This window comes from Dermacentor variabilis, chromosome 7 (genome assembly GCF_050947875.1).
Source record: "Dermacentor variabilis isolate Ectoservices chromosome 7, ASM5094787v1, whole genome shotgun sequence".
NCBI lineage: Eukaryota > Metazoa > Arthropoda > Arachnida > Ixodida > Ixodidae > Dermacentor > Dermacentor variabilis.
This window is the reverse complement of record NC_134574.1, coordinates 83,495,587-83,520,865: the sequence shown is the minus strand read 5'-3', so window position 1 is coordinate 83,520,865 and position 25,279 is coordinate 83,495,587. Positions and strand designations below refer to the sequence as shown.

The window sequence follows — 25,279 nt, the reverse complement described above, 5'->3', positions numbered from 1 at the left end:
GGGAGGATAATTATTTTGCAGAAAGCATGTGGTGGCAGCGTGAAGTCAGAACCCATAATCAAATCCAGAGTTAGAGGAAAACTTGTCTGCTCGGGATTGCTTACAGTCAAGGGTAAAACGGACGCCGACCAATAACATCAAAAGAGGAGAAACCAAGAAGTTTGAGCTGCCATACCGGGGCCTTGTTCACTGTGATATTATTGGGGCCGGATCACTCCAGGAAAAGGGAGAAGCAGCACGGGAAAGCACAAACACACATGTATTGTATTGTACTGTATTGACTTGTATTGACGTACACGACACAGATAACGGCACACACGCGTGACAATTTCCCAAAATGCCTCATAGGCGACATGCACTATGTCTAGGGATCGGTGTATTATGATTGGCCTACAGTTCCGGCGGAAGCGTGTGTCGCCTTGTCTGAGACCTCGTGGAACTGATGCTGGCCAGCGGGGTCGGACAGCAGTGTCGGCCGGCGGGTCGGACAGCCGTGTAGGACGGCCGGGACGGACGGCTGGGTCTGACAGCCGGGTTGGACGACCGGGTCGGACTGCCTCGCAGGGCTCAGGTAGCCGGCCGCAGTCACCGGGTCGCGTCCACAGCTGGCGGGGTAGCCCTGTGGCCGCTCACCCGACGCTCGACCGCCCCGGTTCCGGACCGCCAGCCTCCTGGACCAGTGCCCATCGGAAGAGCGGGGCGAGGTAACCTCCCAGCAGGCGACAGTGTTGCTGCAGGTGTGGCGTACTGGCGCGGGCGGTGATAGCTCCTCTGGGCCAGACGCCCAGCGAGAAAGCTGTTTTCCGTCGACCGCCGAACCTCGCGCACTGCTCACGCCACGGACCACACACTCTCGCGCCACGCTTTTCGAAGCGCCACTGCCGACGCTACCGAATTGGTGTCGATGATGATGATGATGGTGGTGGTGATTATGATGATGATGATGATGATGGCTCTCTTGCGGGTATTTGCACAGAGTCGCTGTCATCTTCGCCACCGCACGGCGCACTTTCTTCGAATGTTTATACTTTCCACTTCCGCGTACCATATATTATGACAATACCCCCCTTCTCGAGAAAGTTGTTCAGAACTATTCTAAGACATGGACGCGGGATGGAAAAAAAAAGAGAAAAAAGAAAATTGTCGTGTACTTTTGTCCACTTGTTCATGTACGCACGCGACACACATTGTTCACCGGGCGTTGCGCCCAGTTAAAGTACTAATGCACAAGTCTGTTCGCTTTCAAATAAAGAATAAATACTTGAGTGGTCGCATTGTCCAATCGCATTTTGCTAAATGAGCATGTGATTACGCGCGACTGAAGTTGTCAGCTCCGACATTGTCACAATCTTTTATATAGTTAATAGTAAAAGAATACTCCTGCAGAAGGAGACTCCAACGCAACACTCTGTTGACGTGCCTGGCACGTTCCTTTGTGGGCTTGTTTCCGCTGTCCTGGTCCCCGGCGCTTTCTCGACTTCGGAGGATCTTGTGTCGGCGCTTCTAAATTTTCAGGACCGAACGAACTGGTCGTATTTTTGCAGGCACACACAAGCACGCACTGACGAGGAAGTGGAGCGGCCTGTACTTTCCCTTTAGCGGTTGTCTTTTGGCACTTGTCGCACGACTTCACGAAGCGTTTTACGTCTCTGTGCACATCAGGCCAATAAAATTCTTGTAGGACACGATCGGTCGTTCTCCTGATACCTTTATGTCCCGCAATGATGTTTTCATGAGCCACTTCTAATACGCCATGTCTAAATGCTTTTGGTATGACCACCTGCTTAAAGGTTCTGCCAGTGGCCTGGTGGTAAAGGCGATACAATAATCCTTTTTCTTCAACGAATTCGTAACTCTGACCCTTTCCCGAGTTAATCAACTTGCTCACTTTGGCAAAACTATGTTTCAGCGTGGGGTCTTTCCGCTGTTCCTTGATGAGTTGTCCTTTTGTTACGTCACGTAGAACGTTTGCCGGAACGCACAAGGGACGAATCTTGCCTTGTTCTTCAGTTCTGGCTTCAGCCACGCTCGATACATGCTGAGGCTTCCTAGGCGCCTTATTCAGCTTCATTTCTATCGGCGACGACTCAGCCTTGGGAGCAGCGGGGTGCTTCCGGTCAGAATCCGGATCGTATGGTCCTCTGACGCCTGGAAGATTTCCCAGAACAAGGTCGTAGAGGGGCTCGTCCATACATGCCACTGTTAACTTGCCTGTAAAATACGGCGTGTTCACTTGCACCACAGCTTCAGGCAGGTAGCTTGTTGAGCCGTCCAGAAGAACAACGTTCCTCTTTCTTCCCGTCATATACACCTCTGGAACGAGTTCCCGTCTGGCAATTGCGGTATTACAACCGGTGTCTCGTAATACACGAACACTTCTTCCCATCAGCCGGCCTTCAACCAATGGCGTCCCGTCGATGAGGAAAGTTACAGCATTATCAGGTTTCTCGTCGTCGTTGTCACTTGATCGGCGAGTCTTCTTTCCTGGACGCTTTGATTCTTTCACTGGACGAGCCCGGACTGGTCGATATTCGGTGAATGCACACGCAGAACTTGGTTTGTTGTCCCCGTACTGATTTCGGCAATTTTCAGCTGTATGTCCCGATCTGTCGCACAACTCACACTTCAGCATACGCTTAGGCGGGGCACGGCAGTCAGGAGCCAGATGTCCAAACCGGTGACAGAGGGTGCACATAAGTTGCGGTTTCCTGGGAGCTTCAATGTTTTTCCCACCAAAATCATTTGTGTTGTCGGTACCTTTTCCTAAGTTTGTCCAGTTCTGCGCGTCAAGAAAGCGATCCGTCAAGCTAGCAAGTTCGTCAAGGGATTTGCACTCTCGCTCCTTCAAGAAAATGACTAGCTTTGGCTCACAACAACGCAGAAACTGTTCAGAGATCATGTGATCTCGTAGACCTTCATATGTTTTAGGCACATTAGCCATCTCAATCCAATGGTCAAAATAGGCTGAAATTCTTGCTGCTAACTGTCTTCCAGTTTCGCCCTCTACTGCTCGTGCCTTCCGAAACTTCTCTTGGTAGCCTTGAGCCGTGAATTGAAACCTCTGCAGCAAAGCTTTCTTTACCTTCGGGTAATGTAATGAATCGGCGGCAGTCATCCGACCGATCACAGTTAATGCTTCACCAGTTAGAAACATGCTCACAGCAAGAGCCCATTTTTCTTGTGGCCAGTCCTGCCCTGTTGCTACGCGCTCAAATCACTGTAAATAGCGTGTAAGCGATCGCGTTTCTCGTCGAACAAAGGAAGTAACTTCTGTGGATTGAGGGATGACGAGGAGGTTCTGGGCGTAGTCAAAATTTCAGAAGCCGCTGCCGGCATATTCCGAGCTCCTTCCTGAAGCTGAAGCTTTAGTTGGAGGATCTCACGCTGCCTCTCGTCAGCTTCCTTGGTTGCCTCTAGCTCAGCAGCTCTCTCGTCCCTTTGTTTTGCCTGTTCGGCTTCAATCCATCTGCGAAGTTCTGCGCCTGACAATCCTATTTGAAGTCCTATAGCCGTGATTTTCTCTAAATCCATGGTGCCGTCTACTAATGTGCGTCTGCGCTCAAGCGAAACTGCCCCCTTTCACTGTATTTGCGAGTGAATCCTGGCAGGCTCGCCAGTTTGTGATGTGATTGGGGCCGGATCACTCCAGGAAAAGGGAGAAGCAGCACGCGAAAGCACAAACACACATCGGACTTGTATTGACGTACACGACACAGATAACGGCACACACACGTGACAATTTCCCAAAATGCCTCATAGGCGACATGCACTATGTCTATGGATCGGTGTATTATGATTGGCCTACAGTTCCGGCGGAAGCGTGTGTCGCCTTGTCTGAGACCTCGTGGAACTGATGCTGGCCAGCGGGGTCGGACAGCAGTGTCAGCCGGCGGGTCGAACAGCCGTGTAGGACGGCCGGGACGGACGGCTGGGTCGGACAGCCGGGTTGGACGACCGGGTCGGACTGCCTCGCAGGGCTCAGGTAGCCGGCCGCAGTCACCGGGTCGCGTCCACAGCTGGCGGGGTAGCCCTGTGGCCGCTCACCCGAACGCTCGACCGCCCCGGTTCAGGACCGCCAGCCTCCTGGACCAGTGCCCATCGGAAGAGCGGGGCGAGGTAACCTCCCAGCAGGCGACAGTGTTGCTGCGGGTGTGGCGTACTGGCGCGGGCGGTGATAGCTCCTCTGGGCCAGACGCCCAGCGCGAAAGCTGTTTTCCGTCGACCGCCGAACCTCGCGCACTGCTCACGCCACGGACCACACACTCTCGCGCCACGCTTTTCGAAGTGCCACTGCCGACGCTACCGAATTGGTGTCGATGATGATGATGGTGGTGGTGGTGATTATGATGATGATGATGATGATGATGGCTCTCTTGCGGGTATTTGCACAGAGTCGCTGTCATCTTCGCCACCGCACTGCGCACTTTCTTCGAATGTTTATACTTTCCACTCCCGCGTACCATATATTATGACATTCACAATGTATGAAATCAAGAGTTACACGAAAACTCGTCTAGTGGGGATGGTCATAATGAAGCGCAAAACGGACGCCGACGAATAACATTAAAATACAAACCAAGACATATCGGGCCCCATACGGGCCATTGTTCAAAATGTATTAAATCAAGAGTTCGACTAAAACTCATCTGGTAGGAATTTCTCATAGTCAAGGGTAAAACGGACGCCGACCAATAACATTAGAACAAAAGAAACACAGATGTGTCGGCTCCCATACTAGCCCTTGTTCAATATGTATGAAATCAAGAGTTAGACGAAAACTCGTCGGGTCGGGATTGCTCACACTGAATGGTAAAACGGACCACGGACAAATAACTAAAAAACCAAGGCGTTTCGGCTCCCATACGGGGGCCTTGTTCAAAATGTTTTCATACCGCATTGTGAACAAGACCTCCCCCCGCATGGGTGCCGGAACGGCTTGGTTTCCTTGCTTTTAATGGTCGTTGGTCGGCGTCCGGTTTACCCTTTACCATAACCCATAATATTTGAGCAATTTAGCACGTGAACGATCATGGGTGTTGCGATCGGCAACTCGGTAAAACAGGAGGCAAACCGTGTGCACAAACATGCAGTCACACATAACAGAAGCTTGAGATATATTTAGACAACGATCACGGGGTATCAAGGATAAGCGTCAACCAGCTCATCGTCACAAGTATGCCGCCACCAATTATGGTTACTTAGAGAAATGTATTTTCCCCCCGATCAGCGTAATAAGGGTGGGAGGTTAGCTGAAAAGAAAGTGTCCGTTTGTACAGAACTTTGGAACGATACATACAAAAAGATACAGCCTTATGATAGTTTTTCATGCGTGCTGTTAGTCTATGGAACAACTACACCTTAAGGGGCCCCTTACCCATCTTTACCCAATTCTTGAAATGAACTTCACCTTAACACAGCCTACTTGAGAGATAGTTTGCAGCAAAAAGCACATCAAATCCTTCAGCAGACCGGAATTACTGACAAATACCATTTCTGATACCTTTCGAGATGCTCCCAGTATTTCTTCAATGCATTTCAATACAAAGGCCACTGCGAAGCGCGGTCGTGACCAGAAGGCTTCCCCTACTACCCGTCACCGGAGCATTCCGCCTTAATTTATTTCGGATGCTCAAATTGACGCCACTACTTCAAATTTTGTACCCAAATTTCCATTGCCGTGACACGGGTACATTTCGACCATTCATGTAGACGGGACAGGACTCAAAGAGCGAGATAGGCATGCTCACAGATAATGAGAAATCACTGTAACCAAATACCAGCGCAACATTTGGCCGTTTAAAACTAATAAACGGGCTGGCGCCACTGAGAGAAACAGCTGTAGTCGGCAGTCTTCCTACAAAGGACAATTATATTTTATGCGCGCTGAAAGTTTTATGCATTGCCTTAGCCAATCTCTTTATTTACTCGCCGTTATGTCGTAAATTGCAGAACGTGCCCAATTGTTAGGTAACTTAAAGAAAATTTTTTTACTCTAAAATTGGATTACTAGTCGTACCGCAGTGGGGGAGCATCAGAGAATGCTTCCACAGCAGGGCTACCTTAAAGCGTCCCCAATTTATGAAGAACCAACGTTTTTCATCCCAGCCACATTAGAACGCAGAAGCCATGGTCGGAATAGAGCCCTTCATAATGGTGATCTGTTGCGCGACGCCATAACCGCTAGGCTAACGCGATCAGTTTATGAACATCCTTTTTAATAGCGCCTACATACACGGAAATAGGATGACCCATTTTATCTCTAAAGAACTACGACATCAATAAATTACTGAACTCTTATCGCGAGCGCGTATCTGAGCTAGTCCGTTATCTTGACGAAGAATTCACGTACGAAAGCCAACTACGGACTCTGCGAAGAAGGCTCGCCCGACGTGCGGTATATGCATTGGTTGATCTGTCAGACTGTACCTCAGATACTCACATTTGTGCGCAGTTACAGTGAAGGTCTAACATGTCTGTGTCCAGTTGCTCAGCAGCCGCTGGCGTTGCTCATTCTCGATGTATTTTCCGCCTCGAATATTAATATTTCACTTGCGTTTTGCTCATTAATTATCACGCTACAGTGGTCTTGACGTTCTTTAAGCACAATTTGCATGGAGTTTCTAAACATTTTGTAAGCTACTGCTTTTCCTTCTAAAGAGGCTTCGACACGTAGAAGTTAGCTCTGCTGAAATTAATTTGTTGCGTTGATCAACAGCAGTCAAATATAAATCCACACAGAACTACATGGCAGACCTGAGCTTTTCGTATTATAATTATTATTATTTGTTTTGAACACATATACACATATATACAGTTAACAGGAAAGGGAAAGCGAGGAGCAGGCTGGCAACGGCCACCGGAAGGGGCACAACGCCTGCCTACTCTTCCGAAGGGAGGTGACAGCAACACATAAATAGAAGATAGGAAGGAAGGGAGAAAAGAGGAAAGGAAGAGCAACAGGACAAATTTAAAGACTAAAGTAGAACACAGTACACTAGCACGTTGTTCCGCCGAGTTTCGACTCTGCAGCCGGAATTAAAGTGACGCCGCATCGAACAGCCTCCACAATTATCAATCACATCCATGGCCAGTTTGCTATGCGGCTAATTGTGCGCTCCACGATGAGACGCCAAGTATAGTTGCACGCAATCACCGTTTCACTGGTAGTCGGTTCACAATATACACTACAAGGTGTTTGAACCCGCCACCTCCCATCTTCGAAGGAAGAAGCGTTAGGACACAGTACAGATCACACGCAGTAGGGCCAGTCACTGAACATCACGCTACTACAGAATGTTGAACGTTCACGCTACAAACGTGAACCTAAGCTAGCTCTAGAAAGATTAGTAGGGCGCGATGGGCCTGATCACGTTTAGATGCACAACCACTGGGGTATAAGCATTCCTCGAGTGCCGCACGCCGCAGGCCAAGGAGGTGATAGTTTCTCACTAGCGACATGCGCTGCGCACTGAAAGCGGGACACTTAAATATAAGGTGCTGAAGTGTCTCGCAGCAGCCACAAGACGCACAGAATGGACTTGCCACACGCCCTTGTCTGTATAAACGCTCGTGCACGTTCACGCAACCAACCCTCAGCTTGAGCAGTTGTGCTCTAGCGCGACGAGGCAAGCCTCGACCACGATCACGGGGCGGGAGCGTTCCATTTGCGACACGTTGATCTGGACGCTGCTTAAGTAGGTGGCGACGTATCAGGAGACGAGCATCATCAAGCTTGCACAAAATTTCTGGGCAGTCACAGTTGTTATGAGCGCAACTTGAAGCGAGCCGATCAGCTTCTTCATTAACGGCGATTCCTACGTGTGAAGGTATCCATTGAGCGACGACAGATACCTCACGTTATCTAATTTTGCTCGCAGAGTCAGTAATGCTGCGCACAACTGGGCAATCAAGCTCACTGCGTTGTAACCTGCTAAGGGCAGCACGGGAGTCCGTAAAGATGACAACTTTCGATGTAGTTAACTCCTCTTGCACGTATTTCAATGCAACATTAATCGCTTCTAGTTCTGCAGTTGTTGACGAAGCTGGATGAGGTATTTGAAATATACGTCGTACTTTAGTTGAAGGGCACAAAAAAGCTGCAGAGGCGCCTTGACCGTCGTTGTGTACAGATGCATCTGTGAAAACTTGAAGATAATCCGGAAACCTTTCGAACATGTGAGGCTGAGCCAATTGGAATATTGCCGAAACAGTCATATCAGACTTTTTGTGCATGTCAGGGATTGTGAGGTAAATGGGGAGTACGTGTTTCGTGATACCTTTTGGAGGCGGAGACGTATCTGAAGCAGCATGTTCAGAAATGGTAGTGATGTTCATAAATAAAGCCGCCATTTTTCCCATTCGAGATAATGGGCAGTGAATGAGACGATCAAGAAGCGATTGACCATTCGATGCGCGGTGCAGACGCTCAATTTGATACAGAGCTCTCTGATCTGCTTGCAGCCTCAGAGGTAACTGATGCGCTTCAGTGAGTAATGCAATAGATTGCGCCCCACGAGGTAATCCAATCATTAGTCGAAGGGCAACGCGATGGTCTCGCTCCAGTTGGGCCATCAAACTATCTGCTATGTACAAAATTGCTTTTCGTACCAGGCAAACGATTTGCAGTCGCAACATATTTCAGACAATAGAACACAAAGAAAGTGGCACGAAGCATGCACCTTACGCTTGGTGATGTAAGTTAGCCAACAATTAACCATTTACATATTCCTTTTCAGGTTGTCGTAACAAATATAAGGAGTCAATTCTCTTCTTTGATAAACGGTCTAACTGTGCTGTGGTGAAGGTCATGTCAATATCCTGCTTTTCAGGTTAGTTCGAAACTATTGTTCGCAAGTATTGTGTACAAGTGCAGTAGTAATGCTTTTGCAAATGCACCACCACCAGTCTTAACTCTGAAGATAGATTCTTGATATATGTATTTGTTCTAGTACATTTTACTAAAGTAGTATTGCACACACGAATTAGTTTGCTTTACCGGAGAAGATAAAACAATTGTTCAATTATGAGCACACTCGCAAGCTAATAATTTTAGATACCTTATGTTACAAGTGTGCATTAGGAGAAGCTTCAAAACCCGACTACGCAATATTGCGTATTCAGTCTGTACCTGAGTTAATAATCGTTTATTTCATACATCGTCGGTGTTTCGCGGCGCCCAGAAAATGAGAAGACCGGTATTTTATGTCTGCTTTCCTCCATTAGCAGGAGAATATACAAACGGCAACAACCCTATAAGGAACCCTCGAACGCGTGCCCTACGGCCGTTCCGCGACATTTTAAGTCGGTAAGAGCAGTGCCATGGTGGATATCGCGGACTCATTAGCTATTTTCTTAGTCAGCACAAGGTTCCCATACTTCAGTCTTTATTGCGCTAAATAATTTTTGGTGGCCATGGCTGCGAACTTCTGTTTTAAAAGAATTATCGGAACTGATAACGGTCGTTCGCTGCCGGACTAATATTACTGAGTGTCGTTCGTGCTGGAAGAATCCGTGAGAACGTGATTACTCCCAATCGTCACGCGGCATATAAATTACAAAAAAATCTCATACCGTTGGTCTTCTCGAGGGGAATTCTACAGATTAGAAGTGCTCTCCGCCGTAGGTGCCTCACCGGAAGGTGGCGCGAAGAGACAATCTGGTACGAGCTTCCCCGTTCTTTCAGCCTCTGCTACTGACTGCAACTAAACTCGAGAAGCCACTGGCGGGTTGCTTGCAGCGCGATACAGTTGCGGCAGGAAACCGCCCGTCATCTCCAACCCCAACGCGCGACGTGATTAGTTTGGTGCGCCTGTATATATCAAAGATAATGAAAAGGCGGGTGCGAACACCAGTTCTTGATTCGAATCGAATAGATATTCGAGAAAACCAAACACCGAACACGTGATCACACATTGAATGTTTTCGCAAACCCGAGGGACATCAAATGCAAACCTTGAGTAGGCTTTGTTTATTTAAAGAACTCAGTCTTGTATAAACGAACGTCTGTATGCAATATCGTTCATAGTTACATGCCGCATTAGCTGAAGAGCTTAAAGACGATAAACATTTTCTTTAAATATCTGGCAAATAATCAAAATCACAATATAGGGGCAATTATACTACCGGATACAAGTACGGTGTTGCATTCTTTGAAGGAAGGAAGTGTAGCACTATAGCTTTGCATGTTGTTTTAAAGGAATGCAAATGTGAAAACACTGGCAAAAAATAAGATGGAGGACCCATTGTTACATTGGCCGCGATATGACATCCAACGTGACAAAAAAATTTATTTGCAAAGCACGTGCTGCGTATGCACATGGTGTCCCAACAATCAAGCCCTAAGACTTCAAGATATGCAAATGCCGCACAGCTGAACAAGACCAATGTAATGTTGTTTGCCGTCGCTTGGAGATAATAAAATATTCTTCAATAATTTAATTCGTTGGAAGGTGTCAGCGCGAACATTGTAGAGCAGGGGCCCTATAACGCAAAACTATTCCAATAGGTTTCTATTACATTCTGCTGACGTCAAATTTGCGTAACCACCAACGCAAGCACCGGGCGGTCACCCGCCGGGTTGTCTGAACAGACCAATCAAACGCTCTCCTGGTTCATGGGAGGTCACTTTTGTTTGCTTGAAAAACGAATAACATTGCCCGCACTGTGCCGCTTGTCGTATCTAATTGGTTGACAAGAGGCGAGGAGAACTCTCAAATGGAGAGGGATTCGATGGGGCCGAGCCACTGCGCTGAAAGTCGAAAACCGGATGAAGAGGGTGGTGCCGGCGTCTACGATTGGTCGGCTTTTCCTTACTTAGCTTGCGGTGGCTGGTCGAAAATCGCGGCGGCATGCAACGGAAGCTCAAGAATGACGCTAAAACGGACCCTCAGCAAAGAAGAGTTGGCAGAACGAGAGGGAAAACGTGCCGAAAGTGCTCGAAAACGTTACACAGCCACGCAAGAAGCTTTATTATACGCAAACACACCCATGCTGTCGGCAGGTGAGAGTAGCCAGCGTCTGAGTGATCGGCGGCAGTTATCTTCTATTCCTTTCGGAACGGGGCAGCCTGCATCTATTTCGAAGAAAATTCCGTTTTGTTTGGCATATTAATGCATCTTTATCGCGTACACGTCACTTTGACGCGGTGAGTTCTTGCGGTTTTGTGACGTCGCGTGACAGGCAGGTGAACTGGGTGCAGCCCGAAAACTTTTTACCAATAGCCGAGGGCTAATGGCGAAAAGGGGTCGAATCAGAAATAACTGTTTTTATTTTTTTCTGCCAAATTATGCATAATCAGTGTGTACACATCATATCAGATGGGGAGGTATCGTCGTGTTCGTGACGACGCGTGCCAGACAGGTGAAGGGGGGTGGTTGAAAAAAGTTTTTGACCAATCGTGGAGGGCTGATAGCAGAATTGGAATAGAAAAGTTTGGACTAATTTTACGCTATAGCGCCCCAGTATGAAAACCTTCCGATAAATATTTCAAGTACTGAATAAGTTCTACATAAAATTGCTATTCCAAGCGTGAAATGAGCCCACGAATGCATCCAAAATTTTCACCCGACGGGCCACTCGATGCATTCTATAAAAAATTTTTCGCTGACAGCCTAGTCTTCTTGTGGGCCATATTGAGTCCTATGGTGCAGAAACCAAGCTCTTGGCCCATTTACCTTACCAACGTTGTCATTAGCGGCTTATTTTTCTTGGAAAAGCATTCTGCGCGATCCCTACCGGCCTTTGCTAAGGTTCCCTTCCCTACTGGCGCTACTGTTTTGCTGAAGAACACGTGCGGGTTCCAGCGCACATATCACAAATCAATACGCGGGCTTAGTGCAGGAGGGACTAAAGACCAACAATGTACACAAGAAGGCGGTACTTCCGGCTAACCTTTGTGCAATGCTTACAACTAATGAAGGAGTGGGCCTGGCGAAAAAGAAACGAGGGAAGAAGATTGAAACAAATGTCACACGGCGAATTTGCCTTAGAAAATTGCCCACACATGCACGTAGTGTTAACGCTCAGTGACGGGCGTGAACAACTCATTCGGCTCAATAAAGCAGAAAGCCCCTTTATTCTGGACGCGTGACGTAACATACAAGACATGGATACAATGCTGGCAACTGCGAATTTGCCACAAGCCAATGTGCCGCAGAATATTTTCTCTGCCTTAGCTTTGATTGGCGTGATCGATACTTGATTAATTTGTTGCGGATTGGCAGATAAACAATGTGGAATATAGGCACACGTTGCTGAGCACAGGCACATGTAGAAATGTATATATTACACCCTAATATGCCTCAATAAAAACTACTGCAGTACCCATCTCACAATAAGATACGCTGGTAATGCGTTAGCATTGAATCAGTATTTCTACAGCGCCTATTTCTACCGTCGAAGCGAGTTGTGTATGGCGGGGGGATGCTATGAACATCCGCTTTGAAACGACGCGGTTGGCTTTGTCACCAAGCTCTTGTTCTTATTTTGCCTAATGTCTTACCTGCCATTTAAAAAAAAAGCGCACAAACAAATAATTTTCAGCATCATACATTCTGAAGCCTTATTGAGATCGTCGTTCTTGTACTTCTCACGTGTTTGCGATCTCTGCTTTTCTGTCCCCATATCTCATATCGCACTTTAATAATCTCGATTGCGTAAATGCTTACTTATCCCCAGCCGTCCCTGAACGCAAGGGCCTCACAGAGGCTAGGGAAGCCTAAACTGAGAACTAGGTAGATATTTTCACATAAAATAAAGCGTGCTCCACCCCCAACGAAGCGGCTAACCGTGTTGCTCGAGGCCTCACTCCCCGAGCATCATCGGAGGAAGAGCCCCCCCGGGGTTCTGCAAACGTGTGGCCAGGCTACGATCGTATGACATGGTTCCACGACATCACGACACACTACCAGTTACAAAGACGCGTGTACCCATTCCCTCACACTAGGTTAGACAGGACGTCAAGAAGTACACTTCAGACAATTACAAACGGATTCTTAGAGAAACCCCACACTCATGCACGCCATGTATCTAAACATGCACTCAACACACATATGCACATCGTGTGGTGAGGTTGCCACACTTAATCACGTGTTATGGGAGCATCAGGACTTAACAAACAAGTCGGGCATGCCGGCCCCTCCGTCTCTTACACTGCTGGCATGCGCTCGCGCTGGACGACAGCACTCCTCAGCTCAAACCTGACAGCACAATTCAGGACCGTCCAGTGAGCCGAGGAAGCCGCTTCGAGACAAGGTCTCGCAAGCGCGTCTGCGGCGGGTGCCCAGACCCACTAAAAATGTGCCGGACTCGAATCTCATTGAGTTGAAATTGAAGTTAACGCTCTGCCGTTTCTCTAGCTTTACCTCAGCAAGCACATGATTCCTCATCCTTGGTGCACCTGTCTCTCCAACTACGCGTTCTAAGACATCGTGATCTCGCTTCTAAAAGTGAGGAGCTCCCCTTTGAAATCTCAGAAATCTCCTTTCCCATTTCAGTTTTACCTCCTAGGTAGGTAGGTTCCTTTTCCATTGCCGCCACCCACGAAATTGCCTCAGCCGTTCTGGCTTTGCGTTCTACGTTCTTTGTTACCATGTTGCTTACTCTACCGGTTGCATATTCGCTGGTAGGCTGCCTATTTCTTCATCTCAGCTTTGATTCGACGTTTTTTTGTTACAAATACGTTAGCGTTCCGCAACACATTCCCTTACGCATTCTTCAGTGGTTGTTCGAAGTCAATTTTACTCTCAGGTTTCGTCACTTCAAAACACGTCTAGCCGATATCTAGCTCTATCTCTACAGCTTCCTCTGTAGTCTTCCCGTAAGGGTCCTATGCGAGGCGTCCCTCTGTCCTTTGTTTGTCATCCAGTCCTTATATTACCCCTAATTTTAGGCAAACAACTCAAACAACCCCATTTCGAAATGTAAGTCCTGAAATCATTACACCTTTCCACATACTCCGGTGCACCTCGTACCTATTATATCCCTATAGCACTCTGTGTTCAACTGTGGCCACATTCCTTTGCCTTTTTACTATCATTGTTTCCAATCATTAAATGCTTCTAGATTCCGTTGACGACGACCTTCCTGTAATCTTGAGCGAAAAGCTAGAGCCGTTATGCGGACACTCAAATGAGAGAACACGGGCAAGTTGTCTGAACAAAACGAGATGAACCGCGCACCCAGTCAAAGCTAAAGGAAAGGTGGTTTCTCGCCCACAACTCATTGTGAAGGACTGCATTACATAGGCACGCTATGCCCAAACAGTTTACAAAAACATTACTTCCGACTTCTTATTGTTTGTTTACAGTATCACTCAAGGTGTAACTTCAAGTACGCGGAAGTTTGTTTTTCTCATATACAACACCGATGTTCAATAGTGAGACACAGGGCACCATACACTTCTACGGCATTTTTTTTATTTGCGACAGGGTTGCCTGTACTCCTTGAAAGCAAGCGATAGGTGAGTTCCGCAGCGCGCGTTTTCCATCGCCTCGAGAGCCGGCTCCTTCAGGCGCTTTTGTTCTTCTTGCTGGGCAGTGCGTTCTGTCTCCTTGGCTTTCACTCCTACCACTGCCTATCGCTGCCTATCCTGCCGCCTTCAGCGGCTTTCCTTCTAGTGGGCAGCGTTTATGTGTACCAGTGCTAGGTATGACGTGGTGCAGTTTGGGGCAGTGTGGGGCGGTGCGGTGTAATGGGGTGTGCCATTGTGAACAGGCACTACAGCCAGAAGTGTCACCTCCAACTACTCTACTTTGCCAGTTGCTATTACATGCTCACATCTACTATCAATTACGGAAGAGCCGACAATTTTTTTATGTTGCTACGTATTCATTTTCTTAGTTCATCTGTATCAAACGTGTTTGTGTTCTGTAAGTGAAGGTATTTCCTTGGCCTGTATTCGCATTGTCTGTTTTCTGCTTGGAAAAATACCATGAAATCTGGTTTATCACGCTAAATTGGAATCCTAATTTTTCGCCTTCCTCTGTGAAGACATTAGAGAGGCCTTGTGTATCAATTTGCAAGTAAACTTGGAAGCTGCTTACCTACTATTCAGCCTGCCTGTTTCTACGAGCTATTAAACGCGACATTGATTCCTCCTAGCAGCCTTTCAATCCTTGCCATGTACACCACAAATAAAATGGGGGATGAAGGGAACCCATGGTGTCAATTACTTGCTGATGTCAACGTTGTCCTTGTTCTCCATTCCTTCTCATTCAATGTCAACGCTGTATGCTAGAAAAATCTTGTTCAAAAGCTGTATACAGTTGTTAACTAAGCCTTTCCTATACAGATTATCCCGATAAATGTTTTGGACCACGCTGTAATACGCTCCAGTATTTAAAAAACGAACATAACGATCCGCTTTCTTCTCTGGCTTTTTCACTACCATAAATAAAGAAAAATAAGTTATCCTCCACACACATACTGATTCTGAAGCCATTTTGAAGTTCTCCCAATGAAATTTTAGGTTATGGGCATGGGTGCAGTTTTAATTTATTTGCCTCCAATTAAGACCTGAGTATTACCGATGTAATGGACAACGGTATGTACGAATAATATCTTTCCCCCGGTAAAATAATAAATTTACTTCGTTCTACTTTCACCCCAATCGCCTGGTATCAGCCTGTCTTGCAAGCTATTTTCTATTGCACTCAACAGAGCTTTCTTTTCTTTAGCCTAGTTCAAGGGTCAACATAAACGCAACCTCATTAAATCATCTGGTTGTGCCTTTTTAATTTCGTATCCAGCTTTATTCAACTTGAAATCTCTCAGTAAAAAGTCCTTTTCCGATTAGTTCTCATTCATGATGCCGTTTTTTTTTCTAAAAACCACCGCGTCATTGCCTTGAAATCTCTGGGTTATTATTTTTCAGCTCTAATTAAATATCGCGTCATATAACAGTTTCTCTCCATCTTCGCTTAGGATTCGGTGTTTTATCATTCCAGATTCCCTGCCCAATGAATAAATGTGATTCTGCAATATTGTAGATGATGCCTTCTTTTTTATGCGAAGCATATTACTAGAGCTCAACCCAGCTCCTCAGGCGCGGCGGTGTCGCCTTCAATACCACGTGACACCGTGACGTCACGACAGAGGAGAAACGAGGCTCCAACTCGCGCCGTCGCTCGCGGCGTCGCCTTCAAGGCTGACCACGTGACACCGTGACGTCACGACAGAGGAGAAACGGGGCTCCAACTCGCGCCGTCGCTTGCGGCGTCGCGGCGGTATATAAGCAGCTGCGCTTGTTTCTAGGTGGCTTTGGCTCAACTCTTGCAAGGTGGGCTGGGTGGGAATCGAACCAGGGTCTCCGGAGTGTGAGACGGAGACGCTACCACTGAGCCACGAGTACGATGCTTCAAAGCGGTACAAAAGCGCCTCTAGTGAATGCGGTGTTGCCTTAGAAACGAGCTGTTTCTAAGGCTCAGGCGTGCGTCACTTGCTCAGGCGCACATTTCGTTGCCGCACCGAACGCTGCGTTGCTCGACGCTCACCGCGTCCAATGCGGGGCGCGTTATTACACCCCTTGGCGGGTCGACGGGAACGCTGTCGCGTTCCACTCTTGAAGGCGAAGCAGAGTAACGCATGAGTTGTTTCTTCGGTTAGCCGGACCAAATATAGCCAAGCAACAGCAGTTCACCAGGCTAAACAGTGGTTCAACAACTAAAATAAAGGCTAGTATGCTTCGCATCCTGGGCTTAACCTTAGCTAAGCCACAGCCATTTTTTCATGAATATCTCATAACCGAAGTTCAATTTTACCTTTATTTATCCTTGAACAAGTATTTGAATTGTAATTTGTTCTCCCAATATACATCCCCTTTTCTGTCTTCATCACTCAATGACATTACCGTTTTTATTGGCTGTCATGCTCTCGTTGTGCTCTGTGTCGTTAATTGATCGCTTCTAGCATCTTCCTTTTTCATCAGCTTCTCGGTTTCTGTTTTTCCTTTCCAGCAAACATGTTGCTTCTCTTTTATCATTTTTTCTCATTACACATAGAAGCACGATATTGCCAATCTTTACTTGGCCCCTTTGCAAATTCTTTCTCAATTAACATGAATATATTTGTTATTTATTCAGCGTCCAAACTTCGGCTGGTAATTTTCTCTCCTTGCTCTCGTTCCCAATTGTATATCCCATTTGAAAAATTATGAGTTTATGATGACTCTCTGTGTTGTTATACCATTTCTCGTCAACATAAATTCTCTCAACTTATCATAAATTCCTGAGGTCTGCAATATTTTGTAGTTCGATTCCCAAATATTCGACTTTTCGTGCGATTCGGCCATCACATTTAAGGCCCGTATTAAATATAACGAGGTTACCTTGGTCACAGAGATCCACCAATGAGTTCCCCTTGCTTATTCTAGAACGCCTATATCATGCATGTGGATATTCATGTCACCTAATAGGATAACTTCGGAAACACTCCGGAAACCTTTCATACAATGGCTTAGACATTCTACTATATCTTGATTCTTATCTTAGCATTTCTTCCACGTCTTTGAATATCTTTCGCTCAGCAGAGCCTTCTTTCCACTCACTGTTCCTGATAACGAACAAGCTCGTGATGTTTACAATTTGCTTTTTCCCATGTCACTCTCTTATGTATGGGTCTTCCGACCTTCGCCCCCTTTCTTTCCAATTAAGTTCCGTATTACCCTTCTGAAACCTAATTCTCAATCACTGGTAGCTCTTCTGAGTCGCTAAGACATGTTTTTGTAACCGCATACGCATGAATTTGTTCTCTGTATTACGGCTCCTCAATATCTAACCATTCTGATTTTTTTTCCTGGCGCCCTGCATGTATATGCAGCCTATTACTCAGCGAGCTCAATTCTTTCTTCTTTTCCTCATTTTTCCCTTGGTGACGGTGATCGTCGCCTGAGGTTCCTATGGAGGCCCTTCGTCCTTACTACCTATTGTGGCCTCTCCAGCGTCCCCATTTCCCCCCAAAATGCATCAGCGCGACGAACAAGTCGCAAGTCCACTTCTCGGCAATGTCTATGATTGAAGTGAATTCCCATTATTTCCCATTAGTCATTTTTTCATATCCTTAAGCTTGGCTAGTTCGAACTTGACATCCCGATGTAGTTGCCACAAACTATCTTTATCCAATGATCATATCGCGATCAAATCCAACGATCAAATGGCGGTAGTTTACGGCTATGGCGTTCGGCTGTTTAGCACACGCCCGAGAATCGCTGGATTGTTCGCGGCCGCGGTGGCCGCATATATTTTCGGAATAAAAGCAAAAAACCCTGATCTATCGACCTTTGCTTGCACTTGAAAACACAACCCATGACGCGTAAATTTATGCGGAGTTTGCCAGTACAGAATGGCTGAATATTGAGCATGTTGGTGCATTGAACCTTTTGAAAGAGAGCTAGGGACTTATAAAGCGCTGATCCGAGGCATTTTATCACAAGCGTTGTTATGTGCGCTATTGGCGTGTTCTGTTGACTGGATCGCGCAGATCTGTGGGTATTTAAGCAAGTACTTCTTCGAAAACAAAGCCAGTTGTTAGAAAGCGCTCGTCCTTTTGTTGCTCATTTTCTTTGCCCCTGTTTGTGTTGCGCTCAAAAAGTTTGGTTAAAAAGGTATTCCAATATCGTGACGTCAAATTTACCTAAACACCGACGCAAGCATTGGGAGGTGACCCGCAACGTTGTTGAAGAGCCCAATCGAATTGTCTCCTCCATTACAGGAGCTCACTTTTGTTTGCTTTCAGAAAGAAGCGCATTGTCCTGATTGAGGGGCTTTTCTTATCTAATTTGCTGACAAGAGGCGAAGAGCACGCCGAAGTGGAGAGGATCTTGGTGGGGCCGAGGAAGTGCAGTCAAAGTAGTTTACCGGATGAGGAGGGTAGTGCTGGCCAATACAATTGGAGCGCTTCCCATTGCTAAGCTTGCGGTGGCTCGTCGAAAATCGCGGCGCCGTGCAATGGAATGCTAAAAATTCCGCGGAAACGGATCATCAGCGAAGAAGGCGAACACAACATTGCCCCGCAAACATTTCATAAGGCGCAAACAAACAAAGACATCAAGGGGAACATAGGTTAGATTACTTGTACTGACTGAGTTAAAGAAATGATAAAGTAATGGAAATGAAAGGGTACGAAAAAGCAAATGGCTGCAGGTAGGGCACGAACGCACATCTTCGCACTACGCGTGATATACTCTTACCAATTCAGCTTTCTATTAATAAAAATAGGGTGCCGCGGTTCGCATTCTTCTCGTTTATTGCATTACGAGGGTTCCAAATCTGGCAGCATTCACCTCTTGAGATTGCATGTGTAGGTTTATTGACCAGTTGCCGTCACCACTGTATATCACGTGTTCGTGACGCACGCAGCAAAAAAGTTGTTCCACATCCGGCGCCAAGATTTGTGAGTGGTGGCGCTGGCTAACACTCCAGGGTTAGTTCAAAATAGCAACACACAAATACCCGAGAAAGTGGATGGCAAAACGGTGCCGCGATAGGGAAATTGGTAACATCATCAGACGCGTAATGCTAAGATGGGGGTTCGTATCTCACCGGCAGCAAGTTGTTTTTACATCCACTTTTATTTACATTAATTCATATTTTCTCGAACTCATTTAGCAAGTACAAGTTCTTTCGTCTATGTTGTCCTTGTTGTCTTTGTTTGTTGGGTTATGGTGATATCGAGTATAAAATTCGGGTCCCTCGTCTCATTTTCTTCTCCTTATTCTTTTTTCCAGCAAACATTTGCGTTCTTTGCAAATAAATCCACTCTGCAGCTCCGAGCTGCGAGTGTCAGAGCAAACGGGGGCAGTTATCTTGTATTCTTTTGGGAATGAAGCAGTCTGCGGGTATTCCTGAAGAAACTCAGTATTGTGTGGCATATTAATGCATATTTAACATGCGCACTTCACTGCGACGTGGTTAGTTTTCGTGGTTTTGTGACGTCGTGTGACAGACAGGTAAAGTGGGCGCCGCCCGAAATATTTTGACCATTGACACAGAGCTAATGGCAAAGAAGGCTTCAAATTAAAAACAATTTTTAACATTCTGTATAATCGTGCATAATTATTCTGTACACTTCAATCCAGATGGGAAATTTTTGTTTTACTCGCCGCATCACTTCACCGATAGGCATATAAGAGGGGTTAGGAAATTTTATGAGCTATAGTGGAAGGCCCATTGCACAATTAGAATAGAAACCGTTTGGAATTGTTTTACGCTATAGCGCCACAAGACCACGAGATAGGACAATACGTGAACGCCGGCTAGCAAGTTTTTTTTAGGAAACTGTGGTGTGCCTAATAATGAGAGCGTGGATTTTGCTTGTACGAACTCGGATTTCTTTATACGTTGCTCTTTGCGCAAGGCACATCTAGCTTACAGAGTGCGCGTCGGCTGCAGATGCAGTAGCAGAAACACTTTGGATGCAGCGCATTTTTTACGCACGATAGACCCCAGATAGAATATTTGGCTTGTGTAAGTTCGCTGCAGCGAAAACATTCCGAGGCCAGCTTTTCCTACCTCAGCAAGATTGCAGGAAAAGGGAGCAGCAGGCGGAGACGATTAGGGATCATGTGTCCCGGTGGAACTTAGATTTTCCCGCACTAATGTGCAATGAGTCTTTGTAGTGTGGCGTTCGGATAGGAGGAAAAAAAATAATATTTACAGATCCCAAGTAATCGCAAGCATTTCTCTCCCTAAAGCAACTGATTTGATCACGACCAAGCGTCTGCATTATGTGAACACTTACGTATAGACGTGAAAGCTTGTGAAGTCGACTATTCTTACGATTACGCAGACTCGCTTTAGCTGCATAAATGCGTTAATGTTATCTGTATGCGTATAGGGTTCGTAGAGGACAGGTAAGTTGACGGTGGCTTAATTCGCTTGATGCGCAATTCTAACTCAAACAATGAAGGATGTGAAATCGTGTTGCCTAGCTACTGGTCACATTAACCTCAGGATGTCCTTAACTTAGGAAAGCCATTTGCCTACATGGTTTGCTCACCACCGTTGCATGTATACCATAAAGTGTACCTCCGCTCCAGTGATGTCACATTGTGGAATCAGGGCCCGTATTCACAACATGTTCTTACGCTAAAAGTTTTCCTGGTAGCCAATGATGATATGAATTAATATTATTATCGGAGACGATCAGCCAATGAAAAACACCAATTACCAACGAAAAGCTTTGTGAATTCTCCCCCAGTTTAATGCGTCAGTGAAGCTTTGTTGTCTTGCTGGCATGAAATCGTCATTTAATGCCATGCTTTGCCAAGTTGGTGACGTTGGTTCCACAGCTGGTTGGGGCAGCCCGTATATTCGTGTATCCGATCGTGTAGCATGTGCGATTGCTGTTATGTTATGAGCACTGGCAGATGGTGGGGATAGACTGAAAAAGTCAAGTACAACAAGAAAACGACCAAGATGGTAAGTAAAGGAACCTGAAGCAGAGGCCTTATAACGTAAAACTATTGCAATATGTTTTTATTCCAATGTCCTGACGTCACATTTGCGTAACCACCGACGCAAACATCGGACGGTCACCCGCAGGGTTCTCTGAACAGATCAATCAAACGCTCTCCTCGTTCGTAGGAGGCCACTTTTGTTTGCTTGAAAAACGAATAACATTGCCTACACTGAGCGTCTTGTCTTATCTAATTGGCTCACAAGTAGCAAGGAGCACGCTCAAGTGGAGAGGGATTAGATGGAGCCGAGCCACTGAACTGAAAATTGATAACCCGAAGAAGAGGGTGGTGCCGGGGTCTGCGATTGGTCCGCTTCCCTTACTTAGCTTGCGGCGGCTCCTCGACATTCGCGGCGGCATGCAACGGAAGAGCTTAAGAATGACGCGTGTGTTCGGCAAACGAGAGTTGGCAGAACGAGGTAGCAAAAGTGCGGAAAGCGCTTGAAAACGCTATGCGGCCATGCAAAAATCTTTATTACACCCAAATAAATCCATGCTCTCCGGCAGGTGCGAGAGCCAGTGCCTGAGCGATTGGCGGCAGCCATCTTTTATCCCTTTTGGAACGGGGTCAGCCTGCGGCTACTCAGAAAAAAATGCAGTTTTGTTCGGCATATTTTTGCATCTTTGACGCGTACACGTCACTTTGATGTGGTGAGTTCTTGATAGGCGAGAACACGCAGGCAGACGCAAATCTTGGTACGTTTCGGTGGGTCTGTTGTATGGCGCCTCAAGTAATCAGCGTCTTGCGTTCTGCCGGTCATATACGCCACTGTGTAGGAGAAATGTTAGAGTAGCTGAGCCGATCAACGCGATATCCAGCAGGATCTTTCTGAAGGCAAGCAGAAGGACTGATGGCCGGCTATAGTTGTCAGTGGCCGGCCGTAGAAGTGGGGACGAAGTTAACTACCGTCAAAACGCCGGCAAGGTGCGCGCATTGAGTATAAAGAAATTGCAATAGGCTAGTGAGAGTGGATGGCAACTTTACGCAATGACATAGTCTCAAGCATTCGCTGCTGAGCCCAAACAGCCTTGCCTCAATAGCCGCTGGCATCGGTGTTAAGTTATGAGGTCTTGCGTGCCAAAACCGCTTTCTGATTATGAGGTACGCCGTAGTGGAGGACTCCGAAAATTTCGACCGCCTGGGGTTCTTTAACGTGCACCTAAATCTATGTACACGGGTGTTTTCACATTTCGCCCCCATCGAAATGCGGCCGCCGTGGCCGGGAATTGGTGCTAAGTTGGAAAATGCAGTAGCTTGCTAAGAATTCAAGAAAAAGTCCGCATGTTTCGTTAAAAGATCTCTTAAAAGGCGGACAACGCCTGCAAAATTCCATAAGAGTCCATGGAAGTTTGAAAAAAAAACGCACAACGATTCGAACGCCACTGGCGCATCTCACCACATCGAAATGCTTGACATTACGAACTTTTTCGAGATGAACGCAAACCGCAAGACTCACATTGATGTCCGGGTACAGTACGTTATAGGCCCAACACCCCAGAACTTCTCTAAAATATTTTCTGTCATTTAGTGGTGACTTGAGAACATACCACCTTGATCCAAACACAAACTGTCGCTCACAGAATGTGAAACGTTCTGCTCTTTTTCGGCAGAAATAACGCACCGCTATAGCTACGCTATCTCTAGAAGAAGTCACCGTTACTACACCCACCGATAAAAACCTGGGAATAATTAGGAGGTGGGAGTGCAACCTGAAATATGGCAAATTCATGATAGTCAGGGACACCGAGAAAAGTTGAGATTTGGGCAGTCTGTGCGCATGCCTCGTAGAATGAAGAAAGCGTGGCAAATTAAACCGAAAAATAGAAAGCATGAGCACATACTAGCAGCCAAAACTATATTTTTAGAAAACGTGTATTTAAAGGGAATGTGAAAATATCTCTTCCCCTAGGATACACCGACAAAAAAAGCGTGTACAGGACACAGGAAATAATACTAACTGCTGCAGTGTAGCTAAGCTTGCATTATAGTGTGAGCTCTTTGACAATATAATACATCAAGAAAACTTTATAGGAGTGCAGCGAGTTCTGCCTGAAGGAAATGTTCTTCCATCTAAAAATCTTTCTGCCTATTTGGATTAGTCGTTATTTTGTTTCTCAGTATGTTCTGTGTTATTGTTTTCCTTACTTTCATTTGTGCAGTCATCGTTTTAATCAATTCTAACGACTGCGTCGTTAGCATCCTTTGGTTTCGACTGCTTGCTCTGTTGTAACAAAGTTCTGTTCCAAGGAAGTGCTAAGGCTAGCTATATACTTTGCTCATATTTGTCATGTGCCGTTTGTTTTCCATGGGCAACGAGAGTTAATGCATATTTGATTTACACTACCCTTAAGCGAATAGGACTCTATTGATGGAGCAAACAAATTGAACTAGACAGCCGAATTTGAGTAATTTATGCTAAAGAAACGTGTAGAAACAGGTGCCTGAGCTGTGTAATTAGCTAGCGCGAACTAAGTGAACAAACTAGGTAATGTGTACTGAGGAGCGGCAGATTGCACAGTTTACAATATCCTGCACTGAGGATATTGATGACGCTCCGCGGCAAACATATCATGACCCCCTTTTAGTGTGATCACTTTAGACATTGAGGAGTTCAGTTCACTCCGGGATCGAAGCCGGGCCCGCCTCATGGGTGTAACCCACTCTACCATTGAGCCACATCAGCGCTTTTTTTCTTTATTATGTGGAAATTACAGAACTGCAGATATAATACAGAGCGGACACAGCTAGACACTCAAAACTCGGGAAAACACACACACGCGTCCAAACAACGTGTCCAGCCTGGCGGAGGTTATGTGCTATGAACATGCAAAGTGCTAAGAACCAAGTACTATGAACATAAATATAAACGGTAGAAATCTACATGAAAATGAAGTGATCTCAATCTCCTTTCTATGGGACCATTGGCGAATTTCCCGAGAAGATACAGGCTTCATACAATCTATGAAACAGCGATCTATGGTATTTGCACGTTGACGGTGTCTAGAGTTTGTTGACAATCGAAAACTTGGATTCAGGCCCCTCGAATTCAGCCAAATTTTAACAGGGAGTGTGTCCGAATGTAATTTAATGGAAAATGTTTTTACTCCCGGAGGTACACAAATTTTTCGGACGCGCTTAAGTACATCCTGATGACGTCCGCTAAATAAGGTGCACGATACAAATGATCTGGAAAAAGTTGAGTCCACCAGTGCCACAGGAATCGCTTTTCGACTCGCAGTGAACCGGTCGTCCAGGCTGAATCTATTCTTCAATAAAAGGAATATGTCAGCGACCTCCTTGACAAATTCCCAAGGAGCCTGTGGGACATTATTGTCAGTTGTTGACAGTACTATAATAGGACGATAATGGACTAATCGGAGTTGCAACAACAAACGCAAGAACGGATGGTCACTGTTCCGAAAGAAAATAGGCGAGAAACAATTTACCTTACGAAGAGATGGAGCAATCCTAGACGACCACGTTCAAGGTGGAGCAACAGATTGTCGCGCCACATTGATTCACAACTAGAGCTCGAAATAAATATTTGACGCAGTGCCTGAATGTGAAGCCGCGAATAGTGCACAACTTGAAGCACATACATAAGACGGGAAGCTTAGAACACGTTGCATACATTAGCACTAGTGAACATTGAGATATTCTGCCCTCGCCATGAATTCGCTTTACGATAAATTTTTCCAACGTCTCCCGACTAATGAGTGTTGCTATTTCTATGCTTTGAGGAACTTATACCTAAGTAACGCAGATCTTTTTTTCTATTGAATGTTTGCGTAATGTGATGGCATTGCGGCCCATAATCCAAAAGAAAAA

General features: G+C 46.1%; 1 protein-coding gene across 1 annotated transcript in view; it reads left to right on the top strand.

Annotated features, from left to right (window-relative positions):
• The window catches only part of LOC142587580 (uncharacterized), a 133,678-nt gene that overhangs the window by 10,493 nt on the left and 97,906 nt on the right, over window positions 1-25,279 (top strand). Inside the window, exon 4 of the mRNA XM_075698694.1 lies at window positions 8,736-8,828. Within this exon, the coding sequence (XP_075554809.1) occupies window positions 8,736-8,828 (93 nt within the window). The remainder of the gene's footprint in view (window positions 1-8,735; window positions 8,829-25,279) is intronic.